General features: G+C 36.2%; 1 protein-coding gene across 2 annotated transcripts in view; it reads right to left on the minus strand.

Moving 5' to 3' along the window:
* The window catches only part of LOC149011534 (putative CDP-diacylglycerol--inositol 3-phosphatidyltransferase 2), a 29,233-nt gene extending 26,848 nt beyond the window's left edge, over positions 1-2,385 (minus strand). For both annotated transcript variants that reach the window (XM_089160617.1, XM_089160616.1), the window contains exons 1-4: positions 2,301-2,385; positions 1,214-1,337; positions 658-742; positions 532-581 (exon numbers count right to left, since the gene is read on the minus strand). In XM_089160617.1, coding sequence (XP_089016743.1) covers positions 532-581; positions 658-742; positions 1,214-1,274 — 196 coding nt within the window. In that variant the 5' untranslated portion in view covers positions 1,275-1,337; positions 2,301-2,385. The remainder of the gene's footprint in view (positions 1-531; positions 582-657; positions 743-1,213; positions 1,338-2,300) is intronic.
* Positions 2,386-12,969: the final 10,584 nt, after the last annotated feature.

The following is a 12,969-nucleotide window of genomic DNA, read 5'->3' on the forward strand; positions in this document are numbered from 1 at the left end:
ACGATGGTCGCTGGGTAACAATGGTAAGGTTCCTCTTCTTTTTTCGGCGATGGAAGAGGATGAGTTGCGGTCACTAGTTAGGTTACAATCAAAGTTGCAAGTGGGTGATGGGGTGCTATGGGTTGCGATCGTTACAGGTGGGCAATGCAGCGATAAAGACGGAAGAAAAACAAAGGTGAGTCAATGAGAGTCTCTACGAAGGTTGACCCTTTCTCTCCTCTCTTTTTTTTTTTTTTTTTTTTCTTCTTATTGTGCTCAATGATGGATCATCAGAGTTGGCTCTGATACCAGGCTAAGATCTTGTGAGAATCCTGACTTATGTCTATGTGACGCAGCAGGGTTTTATTATAATAATAGTTATGAATACGCAAATACAATGATACCCGATGTGGGACTAAAAACATAAATAATAAAGACTATAATAGACCAAGCTCCCAACTGGACTCAATTTATGACTTACAACAATTAGTTATACTTGAATTTGGAAATATTATGATTTATGATAATATATACATTCTTGGTAGACCATACCTTGATTGAACTTGCGGGCAAACCAACCATCTAAACCATCACATACAAAGCTGAAATCACATATCATTGAGTTATAAGGCTGAGAATGGCAATAGAATTCATTAAGATTAAGGCGTTGATTAAAACCTGATGAAATAGAGAACTGAGAACAGTGTTCTGTTGGAGAAGCATTGGGCGAAAGCGATGCAGTTCAAGAGAATTCTTATGTACCCTGCATCGCCATGCAAACAGTGATCGCCCATTAAATTTGCCCATGAAAAAAAGTTAATATTAAAAATAATAATGATAAACAGCATAAGTCTCTCACTACTCCCAGGTATGGAAGGGAGCAATTATATGCAGCCTGGCCGCTGCTTCAAAAGAGAGGCTGTATCCAGGTTTTGAAACCACAACAAACATGTTGTAATTATTGAGCCTAGGCTCACCCAATAAATCAGGATTGAACTTGTTCACAAAATCATTAAAATAAATAAGCAATATAACAAAGGAGGTTCATCAGCTAATAGGTACTGCTATTGGCATCATTTGACATTAGGCCCTCACCCAAGAAGGAAATATTTGTTACAAAGAGCAGGCAAATCTTAATTGCTTCAAATTTATAACCTTTTCAAACAACATCAGAAGAAGGTAGGGGTTAGGGAATGGCAACATTTGTGCCAATATACACCAGTAGTAAACCTACCAAGGATATTGGGGATGTAAAGGTACACAGGCAACGTTCTCTGATTGGAAGTTCTAGCCATTGCAGGAATTTGAATTGTGAAATGATGCAACAAATTCTTCACAAGTCCAACATCATTCCTCCCCTGCATGTATATTGATAAAAAAAAGAAAATATTTAAAAAAAGCTCCAGAAAACAAATGTCACAAAGAATAGGAAAGCAAAATGCATCACTTTATAGAACTTGAGGTTTAGTATGTTTTTAAAAAAATGCCAACTATAACGCCACATTGTACTGTTTTGGTGAGGAGAATAATAATATGGGATTTATGAACAAATTAAAGCCTGTGTCAGGTATGGTAGCCTCCATCCTCAAGGTTGTTTAACTAGGCTTCAAATCTATTGAGATGAGGTCATTAACACCTCAAGTTTATCAAAATAGTCTGAAGTTGGAAAGGATTAGCAATGGCAGACGGATGGACAATGTGATTTAAGCCGAAGGTTACATACACTTGTACCAATGAAAGGAACTTACTGTCCCATATATCGGATAATGTTCCAAAACAAGAAAATAGAACGTGACAAGCATACTAAGTCTCTATGACAAACCCTTTAAGACTGTGGGTGAATCCGAATCACCCTCAGAAACGAAAAAGAAGAAAACAGGTTTTCAATTCTGCCCACTCTCCCTAAATCTGAAATAAATCCTTTTCCATTCACAGTAGCTGATATTAATCGAAAATGCTACTGCTACAGTGCTACCACACTCAAACTTGCCACTGAAATGATTTCAACGTCACAAACCAACCCCACCCTCCACAAAATAAAACAATTTCTCCAATCTCCATAAAACCCGCCACTGCTACAGAGCTTAAAAAACATTAAAGCTAACCAACTCATCTCTGAAGCAAGATGGGGATTGATAGTTTCCAACTTTTGCAGAAAGCGGATGATTAGGAGTTGCTTTACCACATGAAGTTGAAAAAAATATAAAAATGGAATCTGAAATCCCAATTTGTTTAGTCGAGAGACATCGGAGGTCGGAGAAATACTTGATGGTGTAAGTAATCAGGAGAGATACAGAAAGCATAAGAATGAAGAAATATACCTGGTACAAGCTAATTCCGGCCAACCCCTTAACCCCGGTGGATTCCTCACTTCTGCTACTCGTGTCAGGTGTCAGGGTTCCATCTCCTCCCTCCTCCATTTTAGCATTGGCGCTGGTTTGTTTCTTTCTTTTAACGGCTTGTGAAATTACATTTTACCCCCTGATTCCTTTCTTTTTTTTTTTTTCTTTTTCTTTTGGGGGTGTCAGAATTGAATTCGGCGCAGATGCAAATTTACGCATACCTTGACTATTCCTTAAGGAGGCGTTTGTTTGCTGGAATAAATGTAGGGTGGGAAAAAAGGGTGGGAAAATTCTTTTAAAATGGTCCCAATTTTTACTTTTCCTTTAAATCCCACAAATGGTAAAGTGTTTGGATTTTAAAATGGCTTGAGGTGGAGACAATGTTTGCTTGCAATCAAGGAACATTGTTTCCTTGACTCCAACTTTCCCACCCCAACTTGTCTTAAAACCCACATAAACATGTAGGCCCATGTATAGTGGAGTGAGGGAATCTATCATTTTCGGGATTTAAGAGAAAATGTGGGTCCCATTTTTTACTTTTTCTCAACTTTTCCCACAGCCCACCTATATGTCCAATTTTAAAATAATTTGGAGTAAGGCATAGATGTTATATCTAATTTAAATGATTCAAGGAAACTTGTCTTTCACCTCACCCTCAAGGAATTCAAACAATCTACCATTTTGGGATTTAAAGGAAAAGTAATAAATCTACTTTTTTCAAAGAATTTTCCCCATCCCTCGAGGCTTTCTACCCCTTGATTTTAGAGCATTGAGCATGTGCTCATTTAGTACTTGACCGGTGTTGAAAAATTGGTGCCTTGCAAATGAAAATCTATATCCAAATACCCATCTCCAAAACAGGAACGACGAGAAAGAATTATAAAGGAAATTTTCAGCATTGCCCCTTGAAATTCTCCCCTATTATTATTGTCACTCATTAAGTTATTCAATTTATTAGTCAACTCTTTCATTATCAACCATGTTAGTTGTATATTAGTTTCAAATAGTTTTTATTTATCCATTTTTAATATTATCCTTACTTCTATTGGAAAAATTATGACAAATCAAAAGAAAACATAAAAACATTTGTACAATGATAGAAATTGTAAAGATGGTAGGATGTAAGAAGATGAACTATTGCAAACTATAGCATGACAAAGAGGAGTTGAGTATAAGGATTTTCATTCAAGGGTATGTTTCACTTTAAAAATTTTATAATTTGTTACATGTCATTCACTATAATGGGGGTGAAACTCTTGGCACCTCATTATAGTATCCTAAATTACGTGGCACTCACTTGCTAAATTACAAGTGCACATTGTTAGGGTTTCATCCTATATTATGCTAAGTGACATGGCAAATGACCATATTGCCCTTGGTAAAGTAAAATGGCATTGTTACCCCATATTTAATGCCCTCTCATATCCAACCTTTGCATTGGAGAAATCTCCTTTCACCCATTTTCTACCTACACCTCACCATAAATTGCCCACCTTTGCCTAAAAACAACACACTCCTGCCGCAAAATCTCTCTGCCCACCATCCCCTACAGCAAATTTACCTTGTTAGAGAAGAAGATTCTATTTCCTGGACAATCTTTCTTTGATTGAACCCATGAGTTGTAGACGAAATGAATCAAGACCATTAGCAAACCCTTCAATGGTGATGTGTGTCCAAGAAGAAATTGTATTAGTGCTTGTTGCTCATTGTAATAGCACTTGGCTCCCAAACACTGAGTCCACAATGAGTTTTGTTGTGTAATTAACTCCTTTTGCTTTAACCTTTGAGTTCTTCAACCAACTAAGTAGCTTATGTGCTTATTTTTCAGTGCCTTTGTCTCTGCAAAATCAAATCAAAGAAATTCACAATAAAATTTGAAACCCCCAGAAAAAACAAAAAACTTGGATCAAACCTAAAAGACTAAAACTCGAGCTTTTTGTCATGAGAAGAAAACATAAAACAGGGAAAGGGCGAAAAGAAAGCATGTTATTTGGATCGAAACCATTCATACTCATTTGAAAAACAAAGATTCTTGAAGAGAGAAGTAACTCACTTGGATTGATTTTGGTGCAAACAAGCTGTAAGCCAACAACATTCATGTCAATCTTGTCTGTAAAATCGTCAAAATGCTTTGCGATTGTCTCCTTCAAATCTTCCCTGTTATTTCTCTTGATAATAACCATAGCTCTCACCTTAAACTTCATAGGCTTCTCTAGTGCAATAAGCTTTACGAAACAGAAAATGGTTTTGATTTGAGTACGAAAATTGAGATAAAGAAGAGAAGTTGGAAATAGAAATTTGTTAGTTAATGAGGGTTTTTGGGTTTTGGGAGACAGAGAGAGAAGAGGTGCTCGCAGTGGTGGAATTCCTAAACCATCTTTGAAACTGGTGTAAAGAAACCTTAATTCTGAAACAAAAAATGGAGCAAGAGACAAAGCGATAGAGGGGTGGGGGAGATTTCCCGAAATGAGGACGGCCAGGGTGGGCAAAGAGACTTTTCGGCGGCAATAAGCGGGGTGTGGTGGTTTAAGAAGGAGTGAAATGAAAAGTAAAGGGTTTATGGGGGAGCAGAGGAGGGGCGGTGGGGCGACGAGAACCCGGCGAGGGGGGGGGGGGGGGGGGGGGGGGGGGGGGGGGGGGTAGGTAGAAGCACCTAAATGTTAGGTACAAGAGAGTATTCAGTGGGGGTACAGGGTTTGTAATTTTACTTTACTAAGGGCAATATGGACATTTGTCATGTCACTTAACATAATATATGATAAAACCCTAACAGTGTGCAACTTGTAATTTATTAAGTAAGTGCCATATAATTTAAGCTATAATAGTGAGGTACCCAAAGTTTTTTTTCTTTTTTTCTTTTTGTCAAAGATACCCAGAGTTTCACCCCATTATAGTGGGTGTCATGTAATAAACTCAAATTTTGAATATTGTTATAAATAATATTGACTATGGATCTCCATCACCCCCAAATAAATCATATCAAAGATGTAACTTTCAAATGAAGATCTCAACCATCTTAGCGTACAATAGTGGCGATCAACATTCCCTTATTAACTGGAAGTCACAACAATCCATCATTCCATATCAAGATCATCTTATTAAGTGCAATGATCATATGTTGTATTTTCTTGTAGACTCTAATATTTTCATATCATATAAAATGTTGTTTTTACTATACATATGTAATGCACACAACTCAATATGATTTTATTGATATTGTGTTTGAAATTTGCATATTGATGGTAAACTAAAAATATGTTAATTTTTTATGCGATAATAAAAAAATCATTAGATATGGCTTATGATTCAAGGTTTCAGTTCTTAGTTTTTTTTTTCTATTGCAAGTAATGGTTTGTTATTATCCTTTCTTACATTTTCTTTTATGTATTTAGACATTTGTTTTGATAATTACGTTAAGTATCATGATAATTATTAGTTTATGTATATGTGTATTTTGACATGTAATTTATATCTTATACTTTGTTTTTTTTTGTGTTGGTTCCATTATATTAGATTTCTACTAGCATAATATTCAGTAGGTTATTAGTATGGAATCTATATTGATTATAAGCGCAACTATATAAAACTACTTATAGTATCTTATGCGGCTGTGCAACACTTTAAGTTGTGTTGACAATTTTGATTTGTCATCAACTAATCTCAACATGATGGTTTTATTTATTGTATATAGTGGTTGCTAGTCTTGTATTATAATTATTGTTGGATGCACCTGAAGTTGCAAGATTTGAAACTATAAATGTGTATAGTTTTGCAAATTTTAAAATTAGTTTTCAATTAAAATTATGTGGAATCAAATATTATTGATGAAGACTTACAGGAACGAAAAATATTTTTCAACTTTTCATGCTTCAGATGTGCTATTGCGATGGCAATATCATGAAAAATGTTTTAAAAAATACATTGGATTTATCTTATGTTTCATTGTGCCAAAGCAAATAATTAATTATTAATGAAAAACCATGTAGCTCATCATACTAGTTCTGATTATATTCTCTGAAGTGAATGCAACAATCATACTATCATACTACTATTATAAAAACATGAACTCAAATGGACATGGCTACATTTAATTTTCCACCAATATCCCTCTGAATTCAAACAATTAGATTTTTACATTTCTTTGCATTAATTGTAAATTATGTTTATAATGGTAAATTACCATGTATGAACTGAAAAGACATTTTCCATGTAATTATGTATGAAATCACTAAGAATGACTTTTGACATTTCCCATGTAATTATATATGAAATCATAATGAAAACGACTTTTCACTATTTCCCATATAATTATCTATGAAATCACTGAATTATGAATAACAAATTTTGTGGGAAGTTAAAATCATATCTAATGAGGACTTTTCAATATTGATTTATATATATATATATATAATTGTTCTTCTTTCAAAATTCCAATATATATCATTGTTCAGCTCTTCCAAATTCATATGCAATCATTGAATTACAAATAACCTATTTTCTGATTAGTTAAAATCATAATGAAGACGCCTCTCATTAATGCCATGCATTATTTATTCTTTCCAAATTTCAAATATATATAATTGTTGAGCTTCTTATAACCCCATACACAACCTAATTGAGAAAACAACATAAACCCCCTTACATTCACAATTGAAAGGTCCTAAATTCAAAGAAGTTTCTGATTAATGAAATATATTATTTCCAAATTTCAATCTAACTGTTGAGCTTCCCAAATAGAAGACCATAAGCCCATAAACGACATACAACTTCGTCCATAATTGAAAGATCATGAGCACCTACAACAGCTCCATTATGAGTTTCATTGTGAGAATACAGCTTCGTCCATAATTGAAAGATCATAAGCACCTACAGTAGCTCCATTCTGAGTTTCATTGTGAGAATTTCTACACCCTTGAATCATACAACCGATCCATTATGAGAATTCTTCACCACGAAACCACCTACAACAATTGTAGAGGTATGTTAAAATTTAGTTTACCATAATTTAGTATTCTAAATTAATGCTGAAAGTTTGTGTTGATTATACAAACATCATATGAAAGTAGAGAAGGCAGACTAAGAATAAGGCCTATCAACTTCGGGGTTTTCCATGTTGCTAATTGATTAGCATATCCTAGCATATTTTTTGTGTATGGGTTTACAACACTATATCCATTTGTGTGGTATTCTGTCTTTTAACATTCTCGATTTCATGATATTTTTTCTCACTTGTTGACAAGATAATGATATGGAATCCAAAAGTTGTGTTGGTTGGTAATCCAATAAGGAACAATTGGATTATAGTTGTATATCATAAATAGCTAAAGATTTAAAACAGCTGTTATGAAGATTTAAAAACTTGGGTTGTTGATCAAGCTTTGGAAATTGCCAAATATGTACATTTGCAAGCAAGAAAATCAAGTGCTCCCTTAGGTTAGCCACACTGTCCTTCTGCATATATATAGAAGTATATGAAAGAAAATGTCAACCAGTGGGAAGGCTCACAAGGACATCCATAATAATATCAAGCACAGAACCCAAAAGACCACAAAGCCTAGATGGATAATTAAGCTACTGACCTGAAATCCAAACATGGCCTGGAGCTAGTCTAGAATGTCATCAATTGACTTTCTTCTTATAATCCCTTGGCCGTGGCAGCTCCCTTGTATCACGAAGAGAAAAAATAGCACATAGAATCTGCAAATTGTACAAACCAAAGCACTTAATAACGTTCATTACAAAATATAAAAACCATCAACAAATAAGGATACAATAGAAAAATATGGATAAGTGGAATGGACCTTATGATATTTCATATTAGCCTGATTAGCACCATCAAGATCAAGAGGGAGAATATTGTAAGGGATGTCAATTTCGGCCCTTTCCTCAGCCTTATGAGTTTTCAAAATCTACATAAAATGCCAACCATCTATTTATTCTAACAATATGACATTTAATGTTGGAATAAGATAAAACCAGGAATTGAAGAAGAAGGAAAACAGTAAATAGTATTGTATGTAAAAAAAAAAAAAAGTTATAGATAATACAGAAAACACATAAGGGAATAGGGGTCAACAAATGATGACCATGATAGGGAGATAAAGGCCATTGGAAAATAACACAGTAGTAGGAAACAAGAATCAAGAATTAAAGAGATAGAAAAACAATGAAAGATTAGTAGAGGGCATATGGCTTGGAATCACCAAACCTACATGAGCCTCATCACTAACAAATGTTCATAATGATCCCTTGTTTTGTAATTACTCTCTGTTTTCTTTCATCTGATAATAACAATTTTGATCAAACACTATTAGTGACAAACATTTGGGTCTTTTGGAAGAGAGAGTTGCAGCGGCCCTCTGTTCTCTCTTCATCTGACCAACAACTCTCTCTTCAATTCAAGTGGCAAGGTGTCCAATTTGGTCTATCAGTGGTTCATGCTTGTTGTGATAAACCTGATCGCGGACGGCTTTGGGAGGATCTTATTGCTCTCCCTTTGTCCAGCTTACCATTTTTTGTTATGGGGGACTTTAATGCGTGTTCGTGTCCGAAAGGAGGGGTTCAAGCAATTCCATTGGGTGCGGCTGATTTTCGGGCTACCATTGATGCTTGTGAGCTTTTTGAAGTTCCATCTTCGGGTAGGAAATTTACATGGTCAAACCAACGCAGTTGGTAATGTTCGTCGGTCCTTGATGGTTTCTTCAATGCCGTGGTTGGTTGTTTGGTGATTCTAACGTCACTCTTCCGACCACTCGTCGATCACTCTCCGATTTGTGTCTTTGTTGACGGTGTCAAACCGAACTCTCCTTTCGGGTTCAATAATTTTTGGATGACTGACGATTCTTTTTGGAGGTGGTTCGTTTGGCTTGGGTGGACCGTTGTTGGTGATCCCATTTTTGTACTAGCACGAGATTGAAGAATGTTAGCGTTTAAGCTTGGGCAAAATGACATTTCCTAATCTTTTATTGAAGTACCGCGGAGAAAGATCTAGCATCCTTTCAAACTAATATTGATCAACTTGATATGACAAATGAATATTTTGATCAAGAGGCTTCCTTGAAGTCAAAACTTGTACAAGCAATGGATCGTTTGGACTCTCTTCTTCGGCGAAAGCAAGGTCAAGTGGTTGAGGGAGGGAGATAGGAATTCAAAATTTTTCCATCTCTCTACTAAACTTAGAAGGAATAAAACTCTGTTAAATCTTTGCGAAGAAGGATGACACTTGGACATCAAGTTCGGTTGAACTACGGATTATGTGGTGACTTACTTTGAAAACTATCATAAAGTGGGTTCCTACTTGGGACACCCGAGTTGTTGTCTCTGATTCCAAAAGTGCTGATGGATGATGATTGTTTATTACTTGAAGGTTTGCCCTCTAATGAGGAGATCAAAGGAGTGGTATGGGACCTAGATCCTGCCGTTCTCCAGACTAGATGGCTTTCCGGAAGTTTTTTCCGCAAATGCTTGGATATTGTTTCAGCCGATTTTGGGGCTGCTTGGTTCGATCCTTCTTTCGAAAAGGAAAACTTCCGAAAGGGGTAAATAATTGTTTCCTCACTTTAGTTCCCAAGGTGGAGAATGCAGCTACACCGGACAAATTTCGGCCTCTATGTATGGGGAATTTTTTTGCAAAACATTGTCAAAGATAATGGCTTCTGGAGTCCTCTTTTGCCTAAGCTTATTTCGAGGAGCAAGGAGCTTTCCGAGGTAAGATGATTTCGAAAATATTGTTGTCGCTTCGAACTTACAAATATTTTACATTCTTCTCGTTAGAGGGGGAGGGATGGGAATTAAGATTGATATTATGAAGGCTTATGATACCCTATCATGGGAGTTTTTATTCTTGGTCTTGAAGGCTTTCGGATTTTCAAATAGATGGGTTGGTGGATTCATGAGATGCTTCAATCTACTAGAATCTCGGCTTTATTGAATGGGGGACCAGTTGGATTCTTTGGAGTTGAGAAAGGGCTTGCAAGGGGACCCTTTATCTCCTCTTCTTTTTCTTCTTGCGGAAGAGGTACTATGCGGGCATTCATTCTTTGATAGCTCGTGGTAGATTGAGAGCTTTGCCGGTCCCGGGGAGTAGAAGTTCCTTCCGTTCTGATGTATGTCGATGATATTTTTATTTTTTCAAATGCTTCTTTATGTTATGTTAAAGCTTTGAAAAATTTCTTATCGAAGTATCAAGAATTTTCGGGTCAACATATTAGTTTGGAGAAGAGTAAGCTTTTTCTTGGCGTGTGCCTCCTAGTCGAAACAGAAAATTGTGGACATATTAAATATCCCAATTGCTCTCTTTCCTACTCGATATCCTGGGGATAGATATTTTTAAAGGAAGAGTTACTCGTGTCGATTGTTGTCGCTTTAGACAAGATTAAGAATCGGCTACAAGGGTGGTGTGGAAGTCGTTATCTTTGGCGGGTAGAGTGGAGTTGGTCGTTCGGTTATTTCTAGCATGCCAATTCATAATTTTCAGTGTATCGGTGCCCTAGCTCTATTATTTCTCAGCGAGGCTTGGATGCGTAACTTCATTTGGACAGGAGTATAGAGGTCGGAAGAAGGTTCGTGTCTTGGGAAAAAGTATGTACTCCAAAATGTGAGGGTGGTTTGGGTATTCGAAGATTAAGAGATGTCAATTTTGCTTCCTTATGCAAGTTGGCTTGGACAATTAAACATAAACACTGCTTTTGCTCATTTTTAAAGGGGAAGATGGTGGACAAAAGGGGAAATTTAAAGATTTATGGGCAGCATGTCCTCTTTGATGTTGGGATTGAGGAAGGTTTGGGGTTTTGTTCAAGCTAATGACGGTGGTCGGTTGGAAATGGTCGAATATAAATTTCTGGTTTGATGATGGTTGGGGAATTTTACCATTGCAGACTATGTTGGTATTCCTCTAGATTTAGAGGGTCATTTGAAATTGATCGCGATTGTTTACGAGGGGAGTGGATATTTCCGCGGGGGACAATGCCAAATTTCAAGAGGTAATCTCTCTTATTATGTTATATCCCGTACCTTGTGCTGGTTTTGTTGATGTTTGTCATTGGCAAGGTTCGTGGGGGGAGAGTTTAGTTTTCGATCGGCATGGGATCTCTATCGTAGAAAAGGAGAACAACTGGAATGGGCTAAAAGTATTTGGAAGACTTCTTTGCAACCTAGACAACAAGTTTTCTGTTGGAGACTTTTTCATGATAGGCTACCCGTTGATGCCTTGTTGACTCGGAAAGGGATTATGCTGGCCTCTCGTTGTAATCTATGTGGTAAAGCTTCGGAGGACATAGGACATCTCTTTCTTCACCGCTCATTTTCACGTGGATGTGGAGAAGCTTTTGCAGCAAAGTTTGGTTATAGTTGGACAGAAAATATTCGATTGTAGAGTCGTTCAAGGCTTGGAAACACTGTGCTTCACGCCTCCTTTGCATCGCTTGGATTAATGGATGTTGTTTGCTTTTATACTTTCTTTGGATGGTCCGCAATCAAATCCGGTTTGAAAATTTAAATTTCGGGACCGATGAGGTGATGAGTTTAATTTTTCGGACTTAGTACATTTTGGCTTTAAAATGGATGGAAGAAAAGTAACTCCTACCATTTTTTCGGATGCAAGAAGATTGGGCCTTCACTTCTCCGTTTTTAGCTGCTCCTCCACAAGAAATTTTTTGGTGTCCTCCCGCGTAGGTTGGGTTAAACTAAATATTGATGGGTCTTCTTTAGGCAATCCGGAAGGTCCAGGTGGAGGAGTCTTTCAAATGAAGTTGTCGGTGGTTTTCAATTTCGTATTTTTTAAATGTTAAAACCAACTTTGAGGCTGAATTGGAAACTTTCATTCACGGATTACGTTGGGCAAGGCATTTACAAATTAATAAGCTTTGGGTAGAAAGTGATTCAAAAGTCGTGGTGACTTTAATACGCGAAGAAAATACCTTGGTATATCTTTCATATGTGGAGAGGTTACAAGAATATTTGTTGACTATAGATTGGAAGATTTCACATTGCTATCGTGAAACTAATACAAGGGATTTTTTGGCAAATTCGGCCTAGAACAGGAATTTCGATATTAACATTCCTTGGTCACTCAATCCTTAATGAACTTGATTGGATGCCTCTAGCGTCCTAGATTTCGTTTTATAAGTTAGTGGTTTCTAATCCGAGCATGAACCGGGGGGGAGGGTGTATTGGGGGCCGCTTGTTGCGGGTAAGGGAGGTTGGTTCTTTATACGTATTAATGATGTATTTTTAATATTTCTTCTTCGCTTAATATAATGATCCTTTTTTTTTTTTTTTTTTTTTTTTTTTTTTTTTTTTTTTTTTTTTTTTTTTTTTTTTTTTTTTTTTTTTTTTTTTCCCCCCTACCTTTCGCCTCTTTTCTATGTATTACAGTTCTTAGCTGGCTATTTGGACATTCACTTTGTTTATTTATAAGTTCAACTGGCAGATTTTAAGTGGCATATTTTACTATTCTAAATTAATATTATACTTATGTAATAGTGTCATTCTAACAAGTTATTCACCCTTGAATCACCTACAAGGGTTGTAAAGGTATATTACAATCTACTTTACCTTCATTTTGTATATCTTTTACTATGGATAGTAATGAGGCCCATGCTATAAACATGAATACATATTGCATTGTAGATCCTTATCTATACATGAT

The sequence above is a fragment of the Hakea prostrata genome, chromosome 7, assembly GCF_041222555.1.
Source record: "Hakea prostrata isolate BN-2017 chromosome 7, UWA_Hpros_2, whole genome shotgun sequence".
Lineage (NCBI taxonomy): Eukaryota > Viridiplantae > Streptophyta > Magnoliopsida > Proteales > Proteaceae > Hakea > Hakea prostrata.